This window comes from Salmo trutta, chromosome 8 (genome assembly GCF_901001165.1).
Source record: "Salmo trutta chromosome 8, fSalTru1.1, whole genome shotgun sequence".
In the NCBI taxonomy this organism is placed as follows: domain Eukaryota; kingdom Metazoa; phylum Chordata; class Actinopteri; order Salmoniformes; family Salmonidae; genus Salmo; species Salmo trutta.
Window position 1 is genome coordinate 39,713,109 of NC_042964.1, and position 21,242 is coordinate 39,734,350.

Consider the following 21,242-nt stretch of genomic DNA (forward strand, 5'->3'; position numbering starts at 1 on the left):
CGGACCTTGCTGGACATTCTGTGCTATGCCAAAAAGCTATGATTTGATACGATCAAATGGGTTTGTTTTGTGCCAAGCCCTGACATGTTACTACAGTCAGCCAGCTATACATCTGAGACCTGACAATATGTGTGTGTGTGTGTGTGTGTGTGTGTGTGTGTGTGTGTGTGTGTGTGTGTGTGTGTGTGTGTGTGTGTGTGTGTGTGTGTGTGTGTGTGTGTGTGTGTGTGTGTGTGTGTCCATGTGCCTGTGTGTAGAGGGGAGGTTTAAAGATGAATTTGATAATATTTGGCTGGTTGGGTTTACCAGGCAGGTTAAGAGGATTCAATATTTAACATCATAACCTTATGACAGAGAGGTGTAGCGGTCAGGAAAGCCCAGGTCTTTTTCATTAACAGCAGCTTCATTCTCCACAGGGGAGCTGTTGTGTGAGAGACTCGCTAAATCATTCCCAACGCACCCAGCTTGTAGATCTCTGACTCCTCCTTGCAGACCACCAAGCACTGGAAGGTCTATGATACTCATATATTGAAACAGCATGTTTCTAGCCAAAAGGCATAGACAGGGGTAGTTGTAATAATACTGCAATATGCTATGCAGTATGCTCTTATTGTAGCATGTACAGGATAGTACTGCTGTCAAATTATTCTGTATTGATCAACTGACCTCTGATCTTTAACTCCCTCTAGTGGAGATTTAAAATACTAGGAAAAATAACCAAAAATAACTACACGTCTGGCTGGGGCCCCCATTATTCACCTCCCTGGATGCTCGTAACACTGAGGTTTGAGTTATGATTGTAATGTAATATGTGGTTATCATATTGTTCAATATGTGCGTCCGTGGCCTAAGGAGGCAAATGAGAATGGCTACGCATGCTTGCTAAGTTAGTCAACAGTCACCAAAGGAAACACATAAATAGTAGACCTTTTCCAGAAAGCCAGATTTAGGGTTAAGAATAGTTTTGTATACTTTTTAGCCAGGAGTTATGAATGTAGTGCTCACGAGCCAAAAGTGGTCCCCGAAAATTGCGTACTACGTCAAATATATGCAGATACAGTGCCTTCGGAAAGTATTCAGACACTAACATTTTGATTAAATAGTTTTTTCCCCCTCATCAATCTACACACAATACCCCATAATGACAAAGCAAAAACAGTTTTTCGACATTTTTGATAATTTATTAAAAATAAAAAAACTGAAATATAACATTTACATAAGTATTCAGACCCTTTACTCAGTACTTTGTTGATGCACCTTTGGAAGCAACTACAGCCTCAATTTTCTCCCATTCCTCTCTGCAGATCCTCTCAAGCTCTGTCAGGTTGGATGGGGAGTGTCGCTGCACAGCTATTTTCAGGTCTCTCCAGAGATGTTCGATCGGGTTCAAGTCCAGGCTCTGGCTGGGCCACTCAAGGACATTCAGAGACTTGTCCTGAAGCCACTCCTGTGTTGTCTTGGCTGTGTCCTTAGGGTCGTTGTCCTGTTGGAAGGTCAACTTTCGCCCCAGTCTGAGGTCCTGAGCGCTCTGGGGCAGGTTTTCATCAATGATCTCTACTTTGCTCCATTCATCTTTTCCTCGATCCTGACTAGTCCCTGCTTCTGAAAAACATCCCCACAGCATGATGCTGCCACCACCATGCTTCACCGTAGGGATGGCGTCAGGTTTATTCCAGACGTGACGCTTGGCATTCAGGCCAAAGAGTTCAATCTTGGTTTCATCAGACCAGAGAATCTTGTTTCTCATGGTCTGAGAGTCTTTAGGTGCCTTTTGTCAAACACCAATCTGGCTGTCATGTGCCTTTTACTGAGGAGTGGCTTCCATCTGGCTACTCTACCGTAAAGGCCTAATTGGTGGAGTGCTGCAGAGATGATTGTCCTGGAAGGTTCTCCCATCTCCACAGAGGAACTCTAGAGCTCTGTCAGAGTGACCATCAGGTTCTTGGTCACCTCCCTGACCAAGGTCCTTCTCCCCCAATTGCTCAGTTTGGCCGGGCGGCTAGCTCTAGGAAGAGTCTTGGTGGTTCCAAATTTCTTCAATTTAAGAATGATGGAGGTGTTCTTGGGGACCTTCAATGCTGCAGAAATTGTTGGTACCCTTCCCCAGATTTGTGCCTTGACACAATCCTGTCTTGGAGCTCTACGGACAATTTCTTCGACCTTATGGCTTGTTTTTTGCTCTGATATGCACTGTCAACTATGGGACCTTATATAGACAGCTGTGTGCCTTTCCAAATCATGTCCAATCAATTAAATCCACCACAGGTGGACTCTAATCAAGTTGTAGAAACATTTCAAGGATGATCAATGGAAACAGGATACACCTGAGCTCAATTTAGTATCTCATAGCAAAGGGTCTGAATACTTCTTTTAATATGGTATTTATGTTTTTTGGTTGTAATAAATTTGCTAAAATGTCTAAAAACCTGTTTTCACTTTGTCATTATGGGTTATTGTCTGAAGATTGCTTAGGAAATTGTTTTATTCAATACATTTTTGAATAAGGCTGTAACGTAACAAAATGTGGAAAAAGTAAACGGTGTGAATAATTTCCGAAGGCACTGTATGTGCAACACATCATTGCTCTCTCTCTCTCTAGCTCTACTGTATGTGCATCTTGCTAGCTGTCACTCAAATGGTAAGGGGCTAAAGCTCATTGGCTAGAACTCGAATTGCTAGGGGCTGGCCCACGTGGGGGAAAATGTAGGGAAATTGGCGCTGCAAAGCTTCCAGTTAAAAGTGACTTTCAAGCTAGGGATTTTGTGTATAACTGAGTTAAGTATTTCTGTTTGTAGAACTACACATTGACATATCCAGCCCAAAGCGAGAGGTTTAAAACATACTTACTAGTTGGCAAAGTTCCGGAGCGTGTCAACTGAGATTTACCCATAATTTCCCTGATTGCAAAGCCTTGATTTACCAATCAAATGAGGAGCATACACATCAGGTTGTCTATCACCATGGTGATATTAACTCTAGTCTTGGTCATATGCCAACAGAAGAATATCGAATTGTAATTTGAATATTTGATGATGCCAACCAGAAGTTAAATTGTACTTTTACTAATGGGATATTACATGTACTTTTTTTTACACTATAACAACTTGTGTACTTCATGACTAATATTTTGGTGTCAAAAAGCATTATTTTAAATAAATGTAAACATTACATTTCAAATCATGTCAACTTTATGACTTACTCCTTTGACAACCGTTTAGGTGCATTTATTTAACATCAATGTCTGTGTCTTTCAGGACATTTTTAGGAAATGGGATATTAACAATATATCATCATATTATTACATACTATGCTAAATTACATATACTTTACTCAATGTAAATAAGTGGAGTCTCCCATTCAGGTTGTTTGATTTACCATATTGGGACATAAACACACTCTTGGTGGGTCCACTCCTTCTAGAAGGATCTGGACAAGAGGAATACCTATGTAAGAATGCTTTTCATCGACTACAGCTCAGAATTTAACACCATAGTACCCTCCAAACTCGTCATTAAGCTCGAGACCCTGGGTCTCGACCCCGCCCTGTGCAATTGGGTCCTGGACTTTCTGACGGGCTGCCCCCAGGTGGTGAGGGTAGGAAACAACATCTCCACCACGCTGATCCTCAACACTGGGACCCCACAAGGGTGTGTTCTCAGCCCTCTCCTGTACTCCCTGCTCACCCATGACTGTGTGGCCATGCACGCCTCCAACTCAATCAACAAGTTTGCAGACGACACAACAGTGGTAGGCTTAATTACCAACAACGACGAGACAGCCTACAGGGAGGAGGTGAGGTCCCTCGGAGTTCCTCGGCGTACACATAACGGACAAACTAAAATGGTCCACCCACACAGACAGCATGGTGAAGAAGGTGCAGCAGCGCCTCGTCAACCTCAGGAGGCTGAAGAAATTTGGCTTGTCACCCAAAACACTCACAAACCTTTACAGATGCACAATCGAGAGCATCCTGTCGGGCTGTATCACCGCCTGGTATGACAGCTGCTCCGCCCACAACCTCAAGGCTCTCCAGAGGGTAGTGCAGTCTGCACAACGCATCACCGGGGGCAAACTACCTGCCCTCCATGACACCTACATCACCCAATGTCACAGGAAGGCCAAAAAGATAATCAAGGACAACAACCACCCGAGCCACTGCCTGTTCACCCTGCTATCATCCAGAAGGCGAGGTCAGTACAGGTGTATCAAAGCTGGGACCGAGAGACTGAAAAACAGCTTCTATCTCAAGGCCATCAGACTGTTAAACAGCCATCACTAACATTGAGAGGCTGCTGCCAACATACTGACTCAAATCTCTAGCCACTTTAATAATTAACATTTGTATGTAATAAATGTATCACTAGCCACATTAAACAATGCCACTTTATATAATGTTTGCATACCCTACATTACTCATCTCATACTGTACTCTATACCATCTACTGCATCTTGCCTATGTCGTTCGGCCATCGCTCATCCATATATTTATATGTACATACTCTTATTAATTCCTTAGTAGTTGTTGTGAAATTGTTAGATTACTTGTTAGATATTACTGCATGGTCGGAACTAGAAGCACAAGCATTTCGCTACACTCGCATTAACATCTGCTAACGATGTGTATGTGGCCAATACAATTTGATTTGATTTGATTTCAGCAAGACAACAGGGAGGAGGCTTGATGAGGTTGACTAACACATGGGTGTGTTCAAATAAGGCGGAGATCAGATCCTCTTTCTAAACACTCCAGCTACAATACTTCTCCACCTGTCTGCTCATCAAAGCCAAACAAGCCTTGGGGAGAGAGAGGAGGAGCCAAAAAGGTATGTTTCATTTTACTTTTACTAATGGGATATTACAAGCACTTTATTACTGTATAACATCTTACATCATGACTGATATTTTAGTGTCAAAAAGCATTCTTTTAAAATTGTTATCTAGTAAATATGCCTAGTTTGGATCACAGTGTCTCTCATAATGGGATATTTATCAAGCACAAAATAAGTCAGAAAATGTGTTTTGTTGCTGCATATGTAAAGGGATTATGTATTGACAAATAATATTGCAACAGCATACCATCAATCATTTTATCATGTCACTAATCACTTCATCAATGACATAGAGCACTGTATTCTGCCTGATCCCTAACCAGCTAGGGTGGAATTGAACTCATAAATCAGGGATCAGCCTTAGTCCCACTACAATGACACACCAGATTATGTATCACTTTATCAAATATTGGCATTACAGAATATTTGTTCCTGAGGATTCAGAGGAAGAATTTGAGCAAAAAACAAGTTTTCCTGTTAAAGGTGACAGACAAATGTCAAGTTAGTCCTGAATTCAATCAAAATTATCCCAAACAATATATTTTATGTAATAATATGTATATTTCAAAGCATCACAACACTAAAAACTTGTACAAAAAATTGGGAGGACAGAAGTGGGAGAGAAAGGTTGAATCCAGCCACTTCAGTCACTCTTTCCAAGAGTATCAGACTCTATTTGCCTAGTTAAATCCACTGGCTATTTTACATAGCTTTTACATTAATCTCGGCACCCAGAACCAAATCAGCTACTCAATGTTAAGGCTGTCACGAGAGACTTCTTTTCCATAACAGTTTGCATTCAATATCTATTTTCTCTATCATCTTGTTTCTTATATATATCCATAAAAGGTTTTCTAAAACATGCATATTTTCAGTGGCAATGTGGCTCCCAACAGCGGTGGTACTGTTTCTGGGTAAGAATTGTATTCCCTTTTCCCCAACATCTTTAAAGTAAAAACAGCACATAATTTAGACCATGTATACTGACCACAGTATGTTGATATATTATTACCTTGCACTACTGTGACACATATCCATGTTTTTAGATCTCACTATCTATGTAGTTATACATGTGTAACAGATACAACATACACATCACTTTTTGGGGTCTTTCTTGTTCAATTTACGGTATAGGAATGTTTAGACTGTTTTCTTTGCCCAGGTGCTGCACCAGACCTCTTCTTCAGCCAGCAGTACTTGGATGAGTCCTTCCGTGACATCAGAGCAGTCGAACCATGTGAGTTTACATGCTTATATGCTATAGAAGACGTTGTCCTTCATGGTTTAGTGTAAATAATCTAATATTGTTATATTGAGCATGAACAAGGCCATTTCTGTCACTTTCTTGGTAGTCTATCTTTTTAATAATTTATTAGTAATCCAAATGAACCACATTTGCCACTATTCAACAGCTCACTGCTCAGAGGGATTCATGGTTGACAAAGACTTTCACTGGAATGACATTCTGATGGTGTATGAACGGGACCTCCATCATTGCCAGCTTGCCTGCACTCAGAACCCTGGGTGTTCCTACTTCAGCTACGTGGTTAAAAAGTATAATCTATTTGAATATTTGGGTTGCCTGTTTGAGTGGTGGTCACCAGGTCACCCCATTTGTTCTGGTAAATACTGTAGTTGAGGGATGGGGCTGGAGAAATGTCAGCACTTAAATGCAAAGCTATGGATTCAAGGAGTGACTATTCATGAAATCAAAATGATATACAGTATTGTTTACAAATACATTGTTTACATAAATGTAGTAAAACAGAGACATGACAGAAGTGCATCAGTATTGTCTTTTACATTCAAAACAGATTCCGCTGCTATCAGAAGTATTCAGATGGTCAACCAACTATGACAAACTATCCAGGAGTCATATCTGGTTACTCTAGGAAGGGCTGCAGTAAAGGTATGGACTAATCTAACCTACTGTACAAATAGTACTTACAACCGTTAAACAAATAAGAAGAAAAACAACTAATAATTAAAGAGCAACAATAAAACAACAGTAACGAGGCTATATACAGGGGGTACCGGTGCAGTCAATGTGCGGGGGCACAGGTTAGTCGAGGTAATTGAGGTAATATGTACATGTAGGTAGAGGTAAAGTGACTATGCATAGTCATAAACAAAGAGTAGCAGCAAATAGTCTGGTTAGCCATTTGATTCGCTGTTCAGGAGTCTTATGACTTGGGGGTAGAAGCTGTCAAGAAACCTTTTGGACCTAGACTTGGCGCTCCGGTACCACTTGCCGTCCGGTAGCAGAGAGAACAGTCTATGATTAGGGTGGCTGGAGTCTTTGTCAATTTTTAGGGTCTTCCTCTGACACTGCCTTGTATAGAGGTCCTGGATGGCAGGAAGCTTGGCCCCAGTGATGTACTGGGCAGAAGCACTACCCTCTACCCCGAGCAATTGCCATATCAGGTGGTGATGCAACCAGACAGGATGCTTTCGATGGTGCAGCTGTAGAACTTTTTGAGGATCTGAGGACCCATGCCAAATCTTTTCAGTCTCCTGAGGGGGAATAGGCGTTTTGGTTCCCTCATCACAACTGTCTTGGTGTGTTTGGACCATGATAGTTCATTGGTGATGTGGACACCAAGGAACTTGAAGCTCTCAACCTGCTCCACTACAGCCCTGTCGATGAGAATGGGGGCGTGCTCGGCCCTGCTTTTCCTGTAGTCCACAATCATCTCCTTTGCCTTGATCACGTTGAGGGAGAGGTTGTTATCCTGGCACCACACGGCCAGGTCTCTGACCTCCTCCCTTTAGGCTGTCTCGTCATTGTCGGTGATCAGGATTACCACTGTTGTGTCATCGGCAAACTTAATGATGGTGTTGGAGTCCTGCTTGTCCATGCAGTCATGGGTGAACAGTGAGTACAGGAGTGGACTGAGGATGCACCACTGAGGGGCCCCTGTGTTGGGGATCAGCATGGCAGATGTGTTGTTACCTACCCTTACCATCTGGGGGCAGCCTGTCAGGAAGTCCAGGATCCAGTTGCAGAGGGAGGTGTTTAGTCCCAGGGTCCTTAGCTTAGTGATGAGCTTTGATAGCATTATAGGTGTTAAACGCTGAGCTGTAGTCAATGAATAGCACTCTCACGTAGGTGTTTCTTTTATCCAGGTCAGTGCAATAGAGATTGGGTCATCTGTGGATCTGTTGGGACGGTATGTAAATTGGAGTGGGTCCAGGGTTTCTGGGAAAATGGTGTTGATGTGAGCCATGACCAGCCTTTCAAAGCACTTCATGGCTACAAACGTGAGTGCCACGGGTCGGTAGTCATTTAGGCAGGTTATGTCACGAGAATTTTCAATCCCAAAGATGATAACTAAACAATTATTTAAGCTTTGACCAATCCCCGAGGTTTGTAAGACCCTGGGTTTAATAATAATTAGGCAAAGACTCAGCTTCTGCAAAAGGTTGGTTCTTTATTCACGAGAACGTTCTGAAATCAAAAATGCAAACACAGTCTTTATAACACACACACAAACAAGTTCAAATCTTAAGCTACGCCTTGCTCAGACAGTCGGTGTTTTTCCACTACACAGATACATACGTTTCTTTAATCTGCAACTAGTTTCATAATCTTCTGCAAGCCTAACAGTTTCTCCACTCCACGGGTGGAGACAGAATGTCCTGTAAGGAACACAGTAGTACAACTTGTCTGTCGATAGCTCCTCTTATCATTTGTTTCACACTTGCTCCCTGCTTCCATACTAAAAAGGAGCAAAAGGTCCTTGTTCTAATTCTGACTAAAACTACACACATCATCAGATTATAGTTTTATGATTCTAATAAATGTCATACAATTATATGGTTTCAGGGTGGAATTCTTTAGTATTTACTTTAAAAATATAAATTCCATTATCAGGTTACCTTAGTATTCTTGGGCAAAAGGACTATGGTGGCCTGCTTGAAACATGTTGGTATTACAGACTCGGTCAGGGACAGGTTGAAAATGTCAGTGAAGACACTTGCCAGTTGGTCAGCGCATGCTCGGAGTACACGTCCTGGTAATCTGTCTGACCCTGCGGCCTTGTGAATGTTGACCTGTTTAAAGGTCTTACTCACATCGGCTGCAGAGAGCGTGATCACACAGTCTTCATGAGTTGTGACCGCCGGTGTGGTGGTAATACGGTCACCGCAAGAGCCCTACTCTCGTGCATGCTTCAGTGTTGCTTGCCTCGAAGTGTGCATAGAAGTCATTCAGCTCATCTAGTAGGCTGGCGTCACTGGGCAGCTCGAGGCTGTGCTTCCCTTTGTAGTCCGTAATAGTTTGCAAGCCCTGCCACATCCGACGAGCGTCGGAGCCAGTGTCATCACCCAAAAGACATTGTAAATCTTCTGTCAGTGTTAAATCTCCCAGAGGCCCCTCTTCAGTAGAACACACACAAATGAGTGTTCTAACAACCCCTTATTCTGTTGCATAAACAACCATTTGCTGCAATAACAGCATTATAACATAATCTTGTAATTTCTGTTCTGACATAGCTCAGTGCAGATGTTGCCTGTAATCCATGGCTTCTGGTTGGTGCATGTACGTACAGTCACTGTGGGGACGACGTCATTGATGCACTTATTGATGAAGCCAGTGACTGATGTGGTGTACGCCTCAACGCCATCGGAAGAATCCTAATAGGCACCTAAAGGACTCTCAGACCATGAGAAACAAGACTCTCTGGTCTGATGAAACCAAGATTGAACTCTTTGGCCTGAATGCCAAGTGTCACGTCTGGAGGAAACCAGGCACCACTCATGACCTGGCCAATACCATCCCTATGGTGAAGCATGGAGGTGGCAGAATCATGCTGTGGGGAATTTTTTCTTTGGCAGGGACTGGGAGACTAGTCAGGATAGAGGGAAAGATGAACAGAGCAATGTACGGAGAGATCCTTGATGGAAGCCTGCTCCAAAGCGCTTAGGACCTCAGACTGGGGCGATGGTTCACCTTCCAACAGGACAATGACCCTAAGCACACAGCCAAGATAAAACAGGAGTGGCTCCAGGACAAGTCTTTGAATGTCATTGAGTGAACCCGATCAAACATCTCTGGAGAGACCTGAGAATAGCTGTGCAGCGACGCTCCCCATCGAACCGGACAGAGCTTGAGAGGATCTGCAGAGAAGAATGGGAGAAACTCTCCAAATACAGGTGTGCCAAGCTTGTAGCATCATACCCAAGAAGACTCGAGGCTGTAATCGCTGCCAAAGGTGCTTCAACAAAGTATTGCGTAGTGTCTGAATACTTATGTAAATGTGATATTTAAGTTTTTATAATATGTTTTCTAATAAATTTGCAAAAATGTCTAAAACCCTGTTATTCCTTTGTCACTATGGAGTATTGTGTGTAGATTGATGAGGAAAAAAACAATTTAATCCCTTTAAGAATAATGCTGTAACGCAACAGAATGTGGAAAAAGGGAAGGGGTCTGAAAACCTTTTGAATACACTGTATATTAACCATTGCTGTCTGTCTGTGATTACCCACGAAATGAGAAAAAAAAGACAGTGACATTGAATAAAATGTATTACATAGAAGGGTCCTTTGGAGGAAGGATTGTTGACATATATTTGACATTTGAAACTGAATTTTGAATATTTGTGACATTTTGGCCTTACCCAGGGCTCCTTTAGGACGCCATAGCTTAATCTGTAGGTGCAACAAAGTAAAAGTTGGTGTCATATGAAGCTCTACCGCTTGCTCTGTAATATGAGCAGTATTTTGATTTCAATAGCAAATTTCTTACATACATTTATAAATGTTGTAAAATCTAAAACATAAATATTGAAAATATTTAAAAAAATCTAAAATTTGATTTTTACACATGTACGGTATGTGCTCATGTGGTTTCTATTATGAGATAATATTTCCATACTGGTAAACATAGAATACAGAGGCTTGCTACTACACAGTTCCAAAGTCATTTACAGCCTTTAAATGACATTGGAAGAAATGTTAATTATTTATTGTAAGTAAGCTGAATCTCATTTGAGTGTCTGTTACCATTCCTATGTCAATCTAGAAAAGAGAATGAAGCAGACCATTGTAAGGATGTCTCTGAAATCTAACTCAGGAGCTGACCTCAATGACCCAGTGGTAAAGGAACAGATGTTGGAGCAGGTACAGTAGTCCTACATCTCCTACATCAGAAATCAATGTCATGCTCACTCATTTCACTCTTCTCATATGATCTCAAGTTTCAACTGACCATATTAATAAACTGAAATGCCTGATTTAAATACTGCTGCTGTCTTTATCTGGTTTGATCATATCTCATAGATCAGAAAGGAGTTTGCTAAGAACGGGAACTTCATCCAAGGCCTACGCTGGAGAGAACTGCCGAATGGAGACGGTTTTCTCAAAACAGTTGAACTTGGAAGCCCTGAAGAATGTAAACACTTCTTTGTTCCACATTTATGAAAAAGACCCTCCTCATGTTTAGTCTGTTGTTCAGAGTCCCTTGTGTAGTGTGTTGTTAGGTTTTGCACCCATTGACAGTATGGAAATGAAGTAAGGTGTTCATGAACTAATTCCAGTGAGTCTTTGTACTGTTGTGTTTGTTTTCTTAGGTCTGTGTGGGTCTGGATGAAGAGGACCATGATGATGCAACAAGAGACGCATGGAAGGTCCAAGAAAACTAAAATAGTCAAGCTTAATGTAAATAACCCTTGTACCTCATAATATATGACTGTATATCAATAAATTATCTTAGTTCATGGACAATGTCTTTTCTTTATTGATAGATAGCTTTTTGCTTATAAATGAAAAATATATTCGGCTAATGTTTCAATGTTTTAATATTGCAATATCAAATTATAATATAAGATTTTTGTTGGTGTATGAATGTAATGTAATAATAATGTTTGTTGTACATCAGGGCAATTTGATTAGTGAAGAGAAGTAAAAAGGACATTTGTGTTTGTTCAAGTTTGTAGTTAAAACGTGTGGTGTCAAGTTTCAGTGAGGGATTTTCAAATTCTTGTAATGTTACACACTCACTTATGGATGTAACTGTTGACATTCTTAAATAAAATATGTTTTAGTGACAACAGTATTACCATTATTTTCACCCTCCAGAAAGAATGGTGAGAATCACAACAATGTAGAATGATGTGTCCACTTCCAGGTGGGATGGTTCAGAGAACTGTAAAGATGAAAGACAGACTGTTGTGGGTGTGACAGAATGACAGTATCCATGTTATGAAGCTAATCAACATTTGTATATCATTAGAGTTTTCCCTGGTGTCATGGTGTGTTGTGGCAGCTATTACAGTCAAACACAGACTCATGGATAGCAGGGGAGAGGTGTGGGGTTCTTGCCCTTATTCATGTAGTTCATGGCTGTTATACATTTATCAACTTGATGAACCAAACACCATGAATCAGAGAGTGAAGGTTCAAAAGATTTGACATCCTACATTTTTTTAATCATGTACTTATTTAGTGTTTATCCAACTGGACAAAAACACAGGGAAGTAAAACCACATCCTAATTACTTGTAACACTAAACTCCAACTAAATAAGCCCTCAGGAACTATGGGCTTTTGTACATCTAGAATTACATTGTTAACACAATTGGGGATTAGGCTGTCATAGCTCTGCATGTACCACATATAAAACAGGACTTTATTTACGATCACTAGAAGGTCTATGATACTCATATATTCAAACAGCAGGTTTCTAGCCAAAAGGCATAGACAGGGGTTAGTTGTAATTATACTGCAGTATGCTATGCAGTATGTTCTTATTGTAGCATGTACAGGCTACTGCTGTCTAATTTGGAAAAATCTTGATCAACTGACATCTGATCTTGAACTCCCTCTAGTGGAGATTTAAAATACTGGTAAATAATTTTCAGATCAAAACAAATACAACTGATTGATTGGTCTGGCTGGGGCCCCTATACCTCCCCTCACCTAGATGCTCTGAACACTGAGGTGTGAGTTATGATTGTCATGAAATATGTGGTTATCATATTGTTTAATATGTGTGTCCGTGGCCTTAAAAAGCAAATGACAATGGCCATGCATGCTTGATGAGTTATTTAACACAGTCACCAAATGAAACCTAACCTAGCCAAGATTGCCCACAAATACTATACCTCTAGCTGAAAGACAGATTTAGGGTTAATACCCTATCCGGGGGTAGAACTGACATGATTTGCTCATCATTTCCCTGAGCGCAAAGCCTTGATTTACAAATCAAATGATGAGCAGGACTTATCAGGATGTCTACATTGAGTGGACAAAAGATTAGGAACACTTTCCTAATATTGAGTTGCAGTTCTTGACACACTCAGACCAGTGTGCCTGACACCTACTACCATACCCCGTACAAAGGCAATGAATTATTTTGTCTTGCCCATTCACCCTTTGAATGGCACACATACGATCCATGTCTCAATTGACTCAAGACTTAAAGATTCTTCTTAAATCTGTCTCCTCCCCTTCATCTACACTGATTGAAGTGGATTTAACAAGTGACATCAATAAGGGAACATATTGTTCACCTGGATTCACCTGGTCAATCTATGTCATGGAAAGAGCAGGTGTTCCTAATGTTTTGTACACTCAGTGTATATCACCATGTTGATTTGAATTCTAGTCTTGGTCGTATGCCAACCAAAGAATATCAAGTTGTAATTTGATGATGTAAACCATAAATTGTTATCTTTATGTAAAGTATTTAGGAAATGTTGGAATTTTTCAAATGTGTTGGCTGCTACCAGATCTGAAAAATTACAATAAATCTAAATATTATTACATACAACATATTTATTAAATATAATTTACTAAATGTACATAAGTGGACTCTCCCATTCAGGTTGTTTGATTTACCATATAGGGACATTAACACAGTCTTGGTGGGTCCACTCCTTCTAGAAGGATCTCTCAGCAAGACAACAGGGAGGAGGCTTGATGAGGTTGACTAACACATGGGTGTTTTGAAAGAAGGAGGAGGTCAGATCCTCTTTCTAAACACTCCAGCTACAGTACTTCTCCTCCTGTCTGCTCATCAAACTCAACAAGCCTTGGAGAGAGAGAGAAGGATTCAAAAAGGTACGTTTCATTTTACTTTTACTAATGGGATACTATAAACACTTTCTTACTGTATAACATCTTACATCCTGACTGATATTTTGAAAGTTGTTACTTAGTAAATATGTCCAGTTTGGATCACAGTGGCTCTCATAATGGGATATTTATCAAGAACAAAATAATCCAGAAAATATGTTTTGTTGCAGCATATGTAAATATCTGGCTCACACCAGATAATGCATCACTTTGTCAAATATTGGCATTAATAGATTGATGCCTCAATACAGAATACGTTTTCCTGTTAAAGCTGACAGGAAAATATAAAGTTAGTCCTGAAATCACCAAAAATAATCCAAACCCCTATTTTATGTAATATTATGAAAATGTATAAGCGTCACAAAACTACAAAATTTTCAAATTCTTTTGTAGCAGAGAAGGGGAGGAGAAAGATTGAATTCAGCCACTTCAGTCACTATCAGACTCTATTTGCTTAGATAAATCCACTGGCTATTTTACATATATTTTACATTCATCTCAGCACCCAGAACCAATTCAGCTACTTGATGTTAAGGCTGTCATGAGAGACTTCTATTACATAAGAGTTTGCATTCAATATCTCTTTTCTCTATCACAAAATCCTAATATCATCTTGTTTCTTATACATCTTTATTAAAAAAAATCTAAATCAAACGGCACCTTCTTTACCCTTTTACATCTTTCCAGTGGCTATGTGGCTCCCAACAATGTTGGCACTGTTTTTGGGTAAGAATTTTATTCCCTGTCCCAGTCCAGATCTAAAGAACAGCATTTCATTTTGACCCTGCATGCTGACCAAAGTATACTGATACAGTTACCTTATTTGCTCTACTGTGACACATATCCATGTTTTTAGATCTCACTATCTACAGAACTTTCAGAAAGTATTCAAACCCCTTGACTTATTCCATATTTTGTTGTGTTAAAGCCTGAATTAAAAAATGATTAAATATAAAAATGTTCTCACTTTCTACACACAATACCCCACAATGACAGTGAAAACTTATTTTTTTAAATTGTAGCACATATATTTAAAATAAAACACTGAAATATACAGTTTACATAAGTCTTCACACCCCTGAGTCAATACTTTGTAGAGTTTTTCTGGGTAAGTCTAAGAGATTTCCACACCTGGATTGAGCAACATTTGCCCATTATTCTTTTCAAAATTCTCCAAGCTCTGTCGCATTGGTTGTTGATCATTGCTAGAACAACCATTTTCAGGTCTTGCCAAATATTTTCAAGCAGATTTAAGTCAAAACTCTAACTTAGGCTATTGTCCAGCTGAAAGGTGAATTCATCTCCCAGTGTCTTGTGGAAAGCAGACTGAACCAAGTTTTTCTCTATGATTTTGTCTGTGCATAGCTCTATTCAGTTTATTATTTATTCTTAAAAACTCCCCAGTCTTTAATGATTGCAAGCATACCCATAACATGATGCAGCCACCACTATGCTTGTAAATATGCATAGTGCTACTCAGTAATGTGTTGTATTGCATTTGCCTCAAACATAACATTTTGTATTCAGGACCAAAAGTTAATTGCTTGTCAAATTTCTTGCGGTATTACATAAGTGCCTTGACGCAAACAGGATGCATGTTTTGTAATATTTAATATTATTCTGTACAGGCTTTCTTCATTTCACTATTTCAATTAGGTTAGTATTGTGAAGTAACTACAATGTTGTTGATCCATCCTCAGTTTTCTCCCATCACAGCAATTGAACTCAGTAACTGTTTTAAAGTCACCAATGGGCTCATGGTGAAGTCCCTGAGCGGTTTCTTTCCTCTCCGGCAACTGAGTTAGGAAGGACGTCTGTATCATTGTAGTGACTGGGTGTCTTGATACACCATCCAAAGTGTAAAGTGTAACTTCACCATGCTCAAAGGGACATTCAATGTCTTTTTTTATCTACCAATAGGTGCACTTAATTGCTATGCATTGGAAAACCTCCCTGGTCTTTGTGGTTGAATCTGTGTTTGAAATTCACTGCTCGACTGAGGGACCTTAGATATAATTGTATGTGCAAGTTATGTGACTTGTTAAGCAAATTTTTACTCCTGACCTTTGGGCTTGCCATAAGAAAGGGGTTGAATACTTATTGACATTTCAGCTTTTGATTTTTTATTAATTTGTAAACATTTCGAAAAACCTAATTCCACTTTGACATTATGGGGTATTGTGTGTAGGCCAGTTACAAATCTCAATGTATATTTATTCTGGTTGTAACACAACGAAATGTGGAAAAAGTCAAGGCGTTCGAATACTTTCTGGAGGCAATGCATTTTCAAATGATGCATGTGTTACAGATTCAACATACACATTACTTTTTGGGGTCTTGTGAAATGTACAGTATGGGAATGTTTAGACTGTTTTCCTTGCCCAGGAGCAGCCCCTGACCTCTTCTTCAGCCAGCAGTCCTTGAATGAGTCCTTCAGTGACACCCGAGCAGGTGAACCATGTGAGTGTATATGTTTGTATGCGATATAAGACATATCCTTCATGGTTTAGTGTAAATAATCTAAGATTGTAATATAGAATACGGACAAGGCCATTTGTCACTTTTGTGGTAGTTTATCTTTTTAATATTTTTTTGTTATCCAAATGAAAACCACATTTGCCCCTATTCAACAGCTCACTGCTCACAGGGATTCGTGGTTGACAAAAACTTTCCTTGGAACGACATTCTGATGGTGTATGAACGGGACGTCCATCATTGCCAGCTTGCCTGCACTCAGAACCCTGGGTGTTCCTACTTCAGCTACGTGGTTAAAGAGTATAATCTATTTGAGTATTTGGGTTGCCTGTTTGGGTGGTGGTCACACTACTTCTTTTGGTAAATATTTGAAGGATGGGGTTGGAGAAATGTCACCTCTCTCAAAAGCAGAGCTATGGATTCGGGACTGACTATCCATGAGATCAAAATGATAAACAGTATTTGTTAACAATTACATTGATAACAAAAAAAATGTAAATGTAAAACAGAAATGACATAGGAAGTATATCGGTATTGTCTTTTACTTTCAAAACAGATTCCACTGCTATCAAAAGTATTCAGATGGTCAACCAACTATGACAAACTATCCAGGAGTCATATCTGGTTACACTAGGAAGGGCTGCAGTAAAGGTATGGACCAATATAACCTACTGTACGAATTTGTATTTACAACTGTTAAACATGTTTTCCGCATTCACAGTGTCAAGGAGTTGTAAATAAGCTCTAAATTGAGATGACTGAGTGATCTAGCGCAACAACATTAGAATGAAAATAGGTTTATTTAGCTTAAAATACTTCAGTTCCTTTATAAATCCAATGTAGTTTTGTATTAATCATTGATATCTGTCCGTGGGTCATTCTTCATGAAACTAGAATAAAAAAACTAAGTTTAATCCCTTGGAGGAAGGATTCTTGACCTATATTTGACATTTATACCTAAAGCATAACTGAGAAATAATTAACTGAAGTTCGAATATTTGTGACATTTTGGTTTTCCTTTAAGACTCCATCATCTGTAGGTGCTACAAAGTAAAAGTTTGTGTCAGAAGGAGCTTTACCGCTTGCTCTGTAATGTGAGTAGCATTTTTTTTCAATAACACATTTCTTACATACATTTATGAATTAAAAAAAATTAAATAAAAAAATTGGTTAATCTTTCAATATCTGACCCCTCCATCAATCCCATAACACTAATAGTAGCAGAGGTCCTACTCTGGAACTTTGATATGGATGTTGAGTATTTCATCTTCAACAATATAAAGAAACATTTACCAAATCAGAAATTGTATATTTTCTATATTCCTTTTTATGTTTTTCAGTATTCATAAATGTATGCAAGAAATGTGTTATTGAAATCAAAACACTACTCATATTACAGAGCAAGCGGTAAATCATCCAAACCCCTATTTTATGTAATAATATGAATATTTATAAGCATCACAAAACTACAAAAATGTTCACATTTTTGGCAGAGGAGAAGGGAGAGGAGAAAGGTTGAAGTCAGCCACTTCAGTCACTATCATAATCTATTTGCTTAGATAAATCCACTGGCTATTTTACATAGCTTTTACATTAATCTCGGCACCCAGAACCAAATCAGCTACTCAATGTTAAGGCTGTCAAGAGAGACTTCTTTTCCATAACAGCTATCATTCAATATCTCGTTTTTCTATCACAAAATCCTGTTTCTTACACATCTTTATAAAAGGTTTTCTAAAACAGACAAACACCTTCTTTACCCTTTTACATCTTTCCAGTGGCTATGTGGCTCCCAACACTGTTTGTACTGTTTTTGGGTAAGAATTGTATACCCTGTCCCATTCCAGATCTAAAGAACAGCATTTCATTTCGACCATGCATGCTGACTAAAGTATACTGAAAGCTCCATATGACACCAACTTTTGCTTTGTAGCGCCTACAGATGAAACACTATGGAGTCTTAAAGGAGGCCTGGGTAAGGCCAAAATGTCACAAATATTCCAACTTCAGTCAATTATTTCTCAATTCTACTTTAAGATACAAATGTTGAATATACACTGGATGTACAAAACATTAGGAGCATCTTCCTAATATTGAGTTGCACCTGCTTTCTGCCCTCAGAAAAGCCTCAATTCGTCTCCAATGTTGACTCCAATGCTTCCACAGTTGTGTCATGTTGGCTGGATGTCCTTAGGGTTGTGGACCATTATTTATATACACTGGAAGCTCTTCATTGTGAAAAACCCAGCAGCATTACAGTTCTTGACACACTCAAACTGGTGCTCCTGGCACCTACTACCATACCCTGTTCAAAGGCAGTTAAATCTTTAGTCTTGCCCAATCAGCCCCTGAATGGCACACATACACAATCCATGTCTCAATTGTCTCAAGGCTTAAAAATGATTATTTAACCCGTCTCTTCCCCTTCATCTACACTGATTGAAGTGCATTAAACAGGTGACATCAATAAGTGATCACAGCTTTCACCTGGATTCACCTGGTCAGTCTGTCATGGAAAGAGCATGTTTTGTTCACTCATTATATGTCAACAATACTTCCTCCAAGGACCATTCAATGGATTAAATTTAGTGAAAGTCCCCCAAATCCTGATATTTCTTTACTCTCGTTTGTTGAGGAATAACCTCTGTGCTTTGTCTGTCCACAAAGGCCCAGCAGTAGAGATACCAGTGTTTACTCTGGTTAGTGAGGGGAGGAGCATGGTTGAAGCCCAGAAGTTCTGCAGGGAGTACTACGATGAACTGGCCACCATCTTCAATGCTGAGGACCAGACAGCAGCTCTGAGAGCAGTGTCAGCACAGAGCCTCACTGACGCTGTCTGGTTCCACTCCCAATACCATGCCTTTTGGCCCCGACTGGGCTATTCGAATACACCAAATGCAAAGTGTGTTGTTCATGGACATACAGAAAAAGTTTGGATTTTGAGATATTGCACATTTTCATGTCACTTTGTGTGCCAGAAAAGTAAGTTGATTTTGCATCCCTTCTCTCCCTTGTCTGATATTTGTAAACTACTGCTCCAAAGTAATGAAAACACTTTACTTGAAGGGGGATAGTCATTCTTAAAACCTTGGTAAAGTACATAGTACATTTCAAATAATGTCACCTTTATGAGTTACTGTATCCTTTGACAACCGTCTAGGTACATTTATTTAACATCAATGTACCTGTCTTTCAGGACACTTTAAGGACAATTGTGTATTTTCTGACCTTAGGCACACAATTAAACTCAGAGCTTAAATACTACATGGGTCAAGGTTCATTGCCGTGGGAGTGGGCACAGACGGCTTGCCGAGCCAATGGAGATGACTTAGCGAGCATCCTCACCCAAGAAGATTACACAGCATTCCAAAGCATAACACAGACACAGCAGTTTGACATGTGGATTGGACTCTACTGGGAGACTTCTACCAGAATGTGGCAGTGGTCCAATGGGGACCCCTTTCCATACTGTGTGTCTGAGCCTCAACTGGGTGCTAGTAACTGCTGCTCCCTGACCCATAAGGGCCATGGACAGACTGAAAACGTCACCCTGGAGAAGATAGACTGCTCTCTGAAGAGACAGTTCCTTTGCACTGGAAGTAAGACTAACATATTTTATTGAACAGATAGAGAGAGGAAAAGATAGACAGAGGTTGTGTCAAAGGGCACTAGGCTGGATTCAAACATATTCTGACACCATGGACATGTGTGCCAGAGGCTGTGGCATTACCGCTACACCAGCCAGGCCACAAGACTGCCATCTTATTGGGGTTATTGGGGGTCGTAGGACAGGGACAGGGATGGCATTTTAGCCCCAATAGGATCCCACTGCAGCAAACGCTGTCACGTCGGACACAGAGATGCTACATGTAGCTTACTCCATCCACCTCTCTCTCCCCTCCTTTCAGATATATATGTGCTCTTGTGGTTTCTATTATGAGATAATATTTCCATACTGGTAAACATAGAATACAGAGGCTTGCTACTACACAGTTCCAAAGTCATTTACAGCCTTTAAATGACATTGGAAGAAAAGTTAATTATTTATTGCAAATAAGCTGAATCTCATTTGAGTGGCTGTCTCATCTTACCAATCCTATGTCCCTCTAGAAAAGAGAATGAAGCAGACCATTGTAAGGATGTCTCTGAAATCTAACTCAGGATCTGACCTCAATGACCCAGTGGTAAAGGAACAGATGTTGGAGCAGGTACAGTAGTCCTACATCTCCTACATCAGAAATCAATGTCATGCTCACTCATTTCACTCTTCTCATGATCAGGAATAGAAACCTGACATCACATAGTATTACATTTAGGATGCTGTATTAAAATGAGTGCTGCTGACATTATCTGGTTTGATCATTTCTCATAGATCAGAAAGGAGATTGCTAAGAACGGGAACTTCATCCAAGACTTGCGATGGAGAGAACTGCCTAACGGAGAAGTTTTTCGCAAAACAGTTGAACTTGGAAGCCCTGAAGAAGGTAAACACTTTTTTGTGTCTGTTTTGAAAATGACCCTCCTTTTGTTTAGTCAGTTGTTCAGAGTCCCTTGTTCAGTGTGTTAGGTTTTGCATCCCATTGACAGTATGGAAATCAAGTACTGTAAGATGTTCATTAACGAATTCCAGTGAGAGTCGTTGTGTCACGTTTGTCGTATGATGAATGGGACCAAAGCGCAGCGTGTGTATCGTTCCACATTTTATTATAACTGTGAAACTATGCAAGACATACAAATAAACTAATGAACAAAACAACAAACCGTGACGAAGAGGTGCAACATACACTTACTCAAAATAATCTCCCACAAAACCTAGTGGGAAAACCAACAACTCAAATATGATCCGCAATTAGAGCCAACG

At 39.9% G+C, this 21,242-nt stretch overlaps 3 protein-coding genes across 3 annotated transcripts in view; all 3 read left to right on the forward strand.

Annotated features, from left to right (window-relative positions):
• Positions 1–4,773: 4,773 nt before the first annotated feature.
• On the forward strand, positions 4,774–13,786 carry LOC115198899 (coagulation factor XI-like). The gene is made up of 6 exons (XM_029761299.1): positions 4,774–4,823; positions 5,705–5,743; positions 5,992–6,066; positions 6,242–6,383; positions 6,644–6,738; positions 13,715–13,786. The coding sequence occupies exons 2-6, from the start codon at positions 5,710–5,712 to the stop codon at positions 13,762–13,764; spliced, it is 396 nt and encodes a 131-aa protein (XP_029617159.1). The 5' UTR covers positions 4,774–4,823; positions 5,705–5,709; the 3' UTR covers positions 13,765–13,786.
• A 354-nt stretch (positions 13,787–14,140) lies between these two features.
• LOC115198900 (uncharacterized) lies at positions 14,141–19,466 on the forward strand. The gene is made up of 5 exons (XM_029761300.1): positions 14,141–14,632; positions 16,292–16,366; positions 16,540–16,681; positions 16,938–17,032; positions 19,049–19,466. The coding sequence occupies exons 1-5, from the start codon at positions 14,599–14,601 to the stop codon at positions 19,453–19,455; spliced, it is 753 nt and encodes a 250-aa protein (XP_029617160.1). The 5' UTR covers positions 14,141–14,598; the 3' UTR covers positions 19,456–19,466.
• A 57-nt stretch (positions 19,467–19,523) lies between these two features.
• LOC115197961 (uncharacterized) overlaps positions 19,524–21,242 on the forward strand; it is a 32,276-nt gene continuing 30,557 nt past the window's right edge. The window contains exons 1-3 of the mRNA XM_029759627.1: positions 19,524–19,980; positions 20,492–20,589; positions 20,754–20,865. Coding sequence (XP_029615487.1) covers positions 19,647–19,980; positions 20,492–20,589; positions 20,754–20,865 — 544 coding nt within the window. The 5' untranslated portion in view covers positions 19,524–19,646. The remainder of the gene's footprint in view (positions 19,981–20,491; positions 20,590–20,753; positions 20,866–21,242) is intronic.

What these genes read in the sequence shown, in the direction of transcription:
- LOC115198900 (XM_029761300.1), top strand. Translation starts at nt 14,599, where the DNA reads ATGTGGCTCCCAACAATGTTGGCACTGTTTTTGG. An exon ending in AATGTTGGCACTGTTTTTGG is followed by an intron (nt 14,633 to 16,291) that starts GTAAGAATTTTA and finishes TTCCTTGCCCAG; the next exon opens with GAGCAGCCCCTGACCTCTTC. An exon ending in TAGGAAGGGCTGCAGTAAAG is followed by an intron (nt 17,033 to 19,048) that starts GTATGGACCAAT and finishes CTGTCCACAAAG; the next exon opens with GCCCAGCAGTAGAGATACCA.
- LOC115198899 (XM_029761299.1), top strand. Translation starts at nt 5,710, where the DNA reads ATGTGGCTCCCAACAGCGGTGGTACTGTTTCTGG. An exon ending in TTCAGCTACGTGGTTAAAAA is followed by an intron (nt 6,384 to 6,643) that starts GTATAATCTATT and finishes CATTCAAAACAG; the next exon opens with ATTCCGCTGCTATCAGAAGT. An exon ending in TAGGAAGGGCTGCAGTAAAG is followed by an intron (nt 6,739 to 13,714) that starts GTATGGACTAAT and finishes CACTCCTTCTAG; the next exon opens with AAGGATCTCTCAGCAAGACA.